This window comes from Lucilia sericata, unplaced genomic scaffold (assembly GCF_015586225.1).
Source record: "Lucilia sericata isolate MDLA Ls3-8-SP2 unplaced genomic scaffold, ASM1558622v1 Contig000506F_arrow, whole genome shotgun sequence".
NCBI lineage: Eukaryota > Metazoa > Arthropoda > Insecta > Diptera > Calliphoridae > Lucilia > Lucilia sericata.
In genome coordinates this window covers 270001-277500 of record NW_023994520.1, presented here as the reverse complement: position 1 = coordinate 277500, position 7500 = coordinate 270001, and the positions used below count along the sequence as shown (strand labels likewise).

Below are 7500 nucleotides of genomic sequence, written 5' to 3'. Positions count from 1 at the left end.
AAAATTCACAAAATGTTTTTGAAAATCCTCAAAATGGGGATTTTTGAAAATTTTTTGGGATTTTAAGTTTTTGCAGAAATTTTGAAACTAAAAGGTGCGAATCTATAAAAATATCGTGATAAATTTGAAATTCCAGGGAAAATTTCTAAAATTCCCAACTGGGGAAGTGGATTTTGTTAAACAAATTTAAAATTTTTGTATTTTTGTTAATGTAGAATGATTTTAATTAATATTTGGCAGCGAATTGCATTTAAATTTCAATTCCCAAATGAGTTTTGAAAATCCCCAAGTGGGGAATGTTTTTTAAAAATTTTGGGAATTTAATTTTTTTGCAGAAAATTTAAAGATTTTGGCTAAAACTTTATTGGAAAAATGGAAATTAAGAAAAATTTTTAGAAAAATTTAAATTCCTAGAATTTTTTCAAAAAATTCCAAATGGGGAAGAAGATTTTGTTAAAAAAATTTTAAATGTTTGTATTTTTGTTAATGTGGAATTGTTTTAATTAATATTTTGCAGCGAATTGCATAAAATTTTTAATTCCCAAATGAGTTTTGAAAATCCCCACTTGGGGAATTTTTTTGAATGAATTTAGTGATTTCATTTCTTGCAGGAATTTTGAAGTATTGCATAAATCTATAATGACAGAGTATTAATTTGAAAAAATGTTGTTAAAAAATTTTATTTTTCTAGGGGAAATTTTTTAAAAATCCTAACTGGGGAAATAGATTTTGTTAAACAAATTTAAACTTTTTTTATGTTTGTTAATGTAGAACTGTTTTCATAATTATTTGGCAGCGAATTGCATTTAAATTTCAATTCCCAAATGATTTTTGAAAATCCCCACTAAGGGAATTTTTAATTTCTATTTACGAATTTAAATGTTTGCAGGAAATTTAAGGATTTTGGCTAAAACTTTTTATTGAAAAAGTGTAAATTAGGCAAAATTTTAAGGAAAATTTGAATTCCTAAGAAAATTCCAACTGGGGAAGTGGATTTTGTTAAACAAATTTACAATTTTTGAATTTTTGTTAATGTAGAATTGTTTTAATTAATATTTTTCAGCGAATTGCATTTAAATTTTAATTCCCAAATGGTTTTTGAAAATCCCCACTTGGGGAATATTTTGAAAAATGTTGGGAATTTAATTTTTTGCAGGAATTTTGAAGAATTTGCATAAAACTTTGTTGGTAAAGTTTAAATTAAGCAAAATTTTAAGAAAAATTTGAATTCCTGAGAAATTTTTCTAAAAATCCCAACTGGGGAAGTAGATTTTGTTAAACAAATTTTAAATTTTTGTAATTTTGTTAATGTAGTATGATTTTAATTAATATTTTGCAAAGAATTGCATTTAAATATCAATTCCCAAATGAGTTTTAAAAATCCCCCACTTGGGGAATTTTTTGAAAGATTTTAGGAATTAATTTGTGTTGCAGAAATTTGAAAGATTTGATGAAAATAAGCCTAAAAATGTTAAATTTTTAAAAAAAAAATTAATTTTTTTGTTAGTTTGCGGGGCAAAAAACTCAAAATTTTCCATTGTTTTGTTGGGAGGGGAAGTTGTTTTTATGTGTTTGCTAATAAAATGTTTAAAGGGGCATATTTCCGCTTTTTTTTGCTTTTGTTTATTTCGTTGATAAGCTTCATAGGGGTTCAAATATTTGGGATTCTCCTAAATTTCCAAGAAATTTCTTAATGAATGCGTAAAAATGTTGAAACAAATCAGATGATTTGCTTTTATATTCAAAAGGTTATTTGCGTCATATCATTGATCAGAATATAGGAACACTTTTTTTTAACTGATAAAGTTTATATTGATAATAATTTTAATATAATTATGTAAATATAAAAAGACATTATGAAGAAGAGAGGAAGAGAGACATTTGTCAAGATCTATGAGAAATTATTTAACATTTTAGTTCAATTCTTTTGCCGGCAGGTGTTTCAATTATGAAATTTTTAATTAATTATTGTTTTTTGTTATAATTTTAAGGCTTTTCTAGTCTGTTTTTTTTAAGAAAGTCATTGACACAGGTGTCCAAAAGTTAAATATATGTTATCAATTATTATGATAAAGAAATCCCTCTGACAATTGAGTCATATTTGTTAGAATAACAATCAGAAAAAAACTTAATCTTGATTTAAACGATTAAAATGTCTAGAACAAAACTTTCACCAGCCGTGAACACCATTTCCATAAAAAGAAAAACATAATTTTACTAATTTTAGCTTAAACACCATCAAATTATGAATTCCCAAAAAACCGGGGAAGTACTTGTTGTTAAAGAAATTTAAAATTTTGACATATTTGTTAATGTAAAGATGTTTGAAATTTATTTTTGATTTTAAAATCATAAAAAAATTAATTCCCAAATGATTTCTTGAAAATCCCCTCTAAGGAAATTTTTGGTTTTTGTTTGGGAATTTATATTTTTGTAAAAATTTGTAAAATTTTGCCTAAAACTTGGTGGTTTAAGGAAAAATTAAGAAAAATATTGGGGAAAATTTGTTTTCCCAGGGAAATTTTCAAAATTCTCAACTGGGGAAGTGGTTGTTGTTAAAGAAATTTTAAAATTTGGAACTTTTGTTGTTAAAGAATTGATTTAAATAATATTCTGCTTGAAATGTGTTAAAAATTTTAATTCCCAAATGATTTTTGGAAAATCCCCTCTAAGGGAATTTTTTAATATGATTTTGGGAATTTAAGTTTTGTCAAAAAATTCTAAATTTCCTTAAAAATATAAGAAAAACGATGAAAACTGTATGAAATTTTATTTAATTTTTAGTTTTAAATTGTTACCAATTGGCAAAACGAAATCACCTGATATCAAAAGAACATAAAAAGAGTTTAATGGATTTTTCAAATATCAATTGTATTTACGATATAATATTTTATGACTTTTCTGTTGTTGCTATTAACATTGTTATTAATTTATTTAATTAGTTTTTGTGCTTGCTATTATTAAACAAACTTTTTAAACAGCGATAAAAAAACGTCAAAAACGAAAAAAACGAAAAAAAAGCTTTAGGGGGTATTTTAATAAAGCGAGGTAGCAGGGGCAGTAGTTTGGTGGGAGAGTATGTTAGGAAAAATTTTAATATTAATGACAACAAATTTCATTTACACAATTTTTTTTCTCTAGAAATTTTCATTTTTTTCGCAAAATTTCACTTTTAAGTTTTAAACCTGAAAATGAATAATTCTTTTTATTTAAAAACAAATAAAAATATAAAAAAAGAAAAATTTTCTTTTTCCTGGTAATGAAAAAAAAAAATGAAAATTTTTCTTTATAAATGAAACCTTTACAAAGACTACAGACAATAACAACAAACAATAATGAAAATTTTATGAAAAGTATTTTCCATTAGCAAACACAAAGAAACAATGCAAAAGTTTTCAACACAAAATAAAGTGGAAAAAGCTTGAAAAACTGCTAAAAAAAGTGTAAATTATAGCAATAGACCACATAACTTATTTATATTTTTCAATTTCTAAAAAAAAAATAAATTCCCAAAAAATTTTCAAAAATTCCCTAATTGGGGATTTTCAAAAATCGTTTGGGAATTAAAATTTCTGTGCAATTCGAAGCAAAATATTAATTAAAACACTTCTACATTAACAAAAATTTCAAAATTTCAAATTTCTTTAATAAATTCCACTTCCCCAGTTAGGAATTATGAAAATTTCTTTAGGAATTAAGATTTTTCCACAATATTTTTCTAAATTTACCCTTGAACAATAAGTTTTAAGCAAAATCTTTTAAATTTCTACAAAAATTTTAATTCCCATTCACAAATTAAAAAATTCCCTTAGAGGGGATTTTCAAAATCCATTTGGGAATTAAAATTTTTATGTTTTTAAAAACAAAACTTAATTTTAAACACTTCCACATTATTAACTATACAAAAATTTCAAATTTCTTTAACAAATTCCACTTCCCCAGTTGGGAATTTTAAATTTTTCACTAGGAATTCAGACTTTTTCACAATATTTTTCTTAATTTACCCTTTAACAACAATTTTTTAGGCAAAATCTTTCAAATTTCTAAAAAAATGTAAATTCCCAATCAAAACATAAAAATTTCCCTTAGAGGGGATTTTCAAAATCCATTTGGGAATTAAAATTTTTATCATTTTTAAAAACAAAAATTGATTTAAAACACTTCAACATTACAAATTATACAAAAAATTTAAATTTCTTTAACAAATTCCACTTCCCCAGTTGGGAACTTTGAAAAATTCCCTGGGAATTAAAATTTTCCGTAATATTCTTGCTAATTTTTGTTGTGTGAATGAAATTCTAATCAAAATATTTCATATCCTGTCAAAAAAGTAAATTCCCAATCAAAACCCAAAAATTTCCCTTAGAGGGGATTTTCATAAATCATTTGGGAATTTAAATTTTTATCATAAAACAAAAATTGATTTAAATAAAACAAAAATTGATTTAAAACACTTCAACATTACAAATTATACAAAAAATTTAAATTTCTTTAACAAAATCCACTTCCCCAGTTGGGAATTTTGAAAAACTCCTTGGGAATTCAAATTTTCCGTAATATTCTTACTAATTTTCGTTGTGTGAATGAAGTTCTAAGCAAAATCTTTCATATTTGTGCCAAAAAAGTAAATTCCCATTCACAAACTAAAAAATTTCCTTAGAGGAGATTTTCAAAATCCATTTGGGAATTAAAATTTTCATGTTTTTAAAAACAAAACTTAATTTAAAAACACTTCCACATTATAAATTATACAAAAAACTCAATTTTTTTTTAACAAAATCCACTTCCCCAGTTGGGAATTTTGAAAAAATTCCCTGGGAATTAAAATTTTCCGTAATATATTTACTAATTTTTATTGTATGAATGAAATTCTAAGCAAAATCTTTCATATTCCTGGCAAAAAAATACATTCCCAATGCAAAATCCAAAATTTCCCTTAGAGGGGATTTTCAAAAATCATTTGGGAATTTAAATTTTTACCATTTTTAAAACAAAAATTGATTTAAAAACACTTCAACATTACAAATTATACAAAAAATTTAAATTTCTTTAACAAAATCCACTTCCCCAGTTGGGAATTTTGAAAATTTCCCTGGGAATTGAAATTTTCCGTAATATTCTTACTAATTTTCGTTGTGTGAATGAAGTTCTAAGCAAAATCTTTCATATTTCTGCCAAAAAAGTAAATTCCCATTCACAAACTAAAAAATTTCCTTAGAGGAGATTTTCAGAATCCATTTGGGAACTAAAATTTTCATGTTTTTAAAAACAAAACATAATTTAAAACACTTCCACATTATAAATTATACAAAAAACTCAATTTTTTTAACACAATCCACTTTCCCAGTTGGGAATTTTGAAAAATTCCCTGGGAATAAAAATTTTCCGTAATATATTTACTAATTTGCGATGTGTGAACGAAATTCTAAGCAAAATCTTTCATATTCCTGGCAAAAAAATGAATTCCCAATTTAAAATCAAAAATTTCCCTTAGAGGGGATTTTCAAAAATTCGTTTGGGAATTAAAATTTTTATAATTTTTAAAACAAAAATTAATTTAAAACACTTCCACATTATAAATTATAAAAAAATAAATTTCTTTAACAAAATCCCATTCCCCAGTTGGGATTTTTGAAAAATTCCCTGGGAATTCAAAATTTTCTCCATATTTCTATAAAATTAACCTCGAACAACAAAGTTTTAGGCAAAATTTTTCAAATTCCTTAAAAAAAAAACTTAATTCCCAAAAAGATTTCCAAAATTCCCTAAGTGGGGATTTTTAAAAATCATTTGGGAATTAAATTTTTTTATTTTTAATCATTAATCAAGCAGTTTTCTTTAATTTCAAGTTACTTTTCATTAACATTTTTTAGTTTTTGCCTTGATTTAGTGTTATTTTTAAACCAGTCATTATGATGATTATTATTTTCAATAAATTACCATTTTTTTTGCAAATGTTAATTATCTAAACAAAACAATCTAAAATAATTACCTTGATTTCTCATCTATGACGTGATTTTGCACAAATAATATTTTTTATTTATTTATTTTTCTTTTCTGTTAATAATTTCTCCTAGACGTTTGGTTAAACATGTGGGGTAATAAATTATAAAAAATTTAAATGTAAATATGGGGGAGTTTTTGTGAATAGTTTTAAATAAGTAACTCTTATCAATAGTTTATTATTTCACTACTTTTGTTGCTAATTAATTATTGTTTGTTTGTTAAGTGTGTGTTTTTTCTTTAAATAATATATTTAATTAAAGATTTTGTTTATTAAAAAAAAAAGAATAAAAGAAGGTCATATATTAAACAAAAAGATAAGCAGAATAATACAAAGATTTAAAAGTTAAAAATAAAACTAATAATTTCAAATCACATGATTTTTTTTTTTGCAAATTTTTTTGATTTTTAAATTGATCAATAAAAAAATCTTGTAAAAATCAAACTTACCTTGAAAATCGGTGTTTATCATTTCACTTAATGGTCGCAATGGTGCTAATCTGTAAAAAGTAAAAAATACTAATTTATTTTTGTAGAAAACAAGTTTTTAAGTCTACAGAAACTTGAAAATTATTGCAAAATTAAAGATTTTTTAACTAACTGAACAACTAACTAACTAACTAACTAACTAACTAACTAACTAACTAACTACTAACTAACTAACTAACTAACTAACTAACTAACTAACTAACTAACTAACTAACTAACTAACTAACTAACTAACTAACTAACTAACTAACTAACTAACTAACTAACTAACTAACTACTAACTAACTAACTAACTAACTACTAACTAACTAACTAACTAACTAACTAACTAACTAACTAACTAACTACTAACTAACTAACTACTAACTAACTAACTAACTAACTAACTAACTAACTAACTACTAACTAACTAACTAACTAACTAACTAACTAACTAACTAACTAACTAACTAACTAACTAACTAACTAACTAACTAACTACTAACTAACTAACTAACTAACTAACTAACTAACTAACTAACTAACTAACTACTAACTAACTAACTAACTAACTAACTAACTAACTAACTAACTAACTAACTAACTAACTAACTAACTAACTAACTAACTAACTAACTAACTAACTAACTAACTAACTAACTAACTAACTAACTAACTACTAACTAACTAACTAACTAACTAACTAACTAACTAACTAACTAACTAACTAACTACTAACTAACTAACTAACTAACTAACTAACTAACTAACTAACTAACTAACTAACTAACTAACTAACTAACTAACTAACTAACTAACTAACTAACTAACTAACTAACTAACTAACTAACTAACTAACTAACTAACTAACTAACTAACTAACTAACTAACTAACTAACTAACTAACTAACTAACTAACTAACTAACTAACTACTAACTAACTACTAACTAACTAACTAACTAACTAACTAACTAACTAACTAACTAACTAACTAACTAACTAACTAACTAACTAACTAACTAACTAAC

At 23.9% G+C, this 7500-nt stretch overlaps 1 protein-coding gene across 1 annotated transcript in view; it reads right to left on the bottom strand.

The window, feature by feature from the left end:
* Positions 1-5214: 5214 nt before the first annotated feature.
* LOC119605646 overlaps positions 5215-7500 on the bottom strand; it is a 15242-nt gene continuing 12956 nt past the window's right edge. The window contains exons 3-4 of the mRNA XM_037958871.1: positions 6450-6503; positions 5215-5245 (exon numbers count right to left, since the gene is read on the bottom strand). Coding sequence (XP_037814799.1) covers positions 5215-5245; positions 6450-6503 — 85 coding nt within the window. The remainder of the gene's footprint in view (positions 5246-6449; positions 6504-7500) is intronic.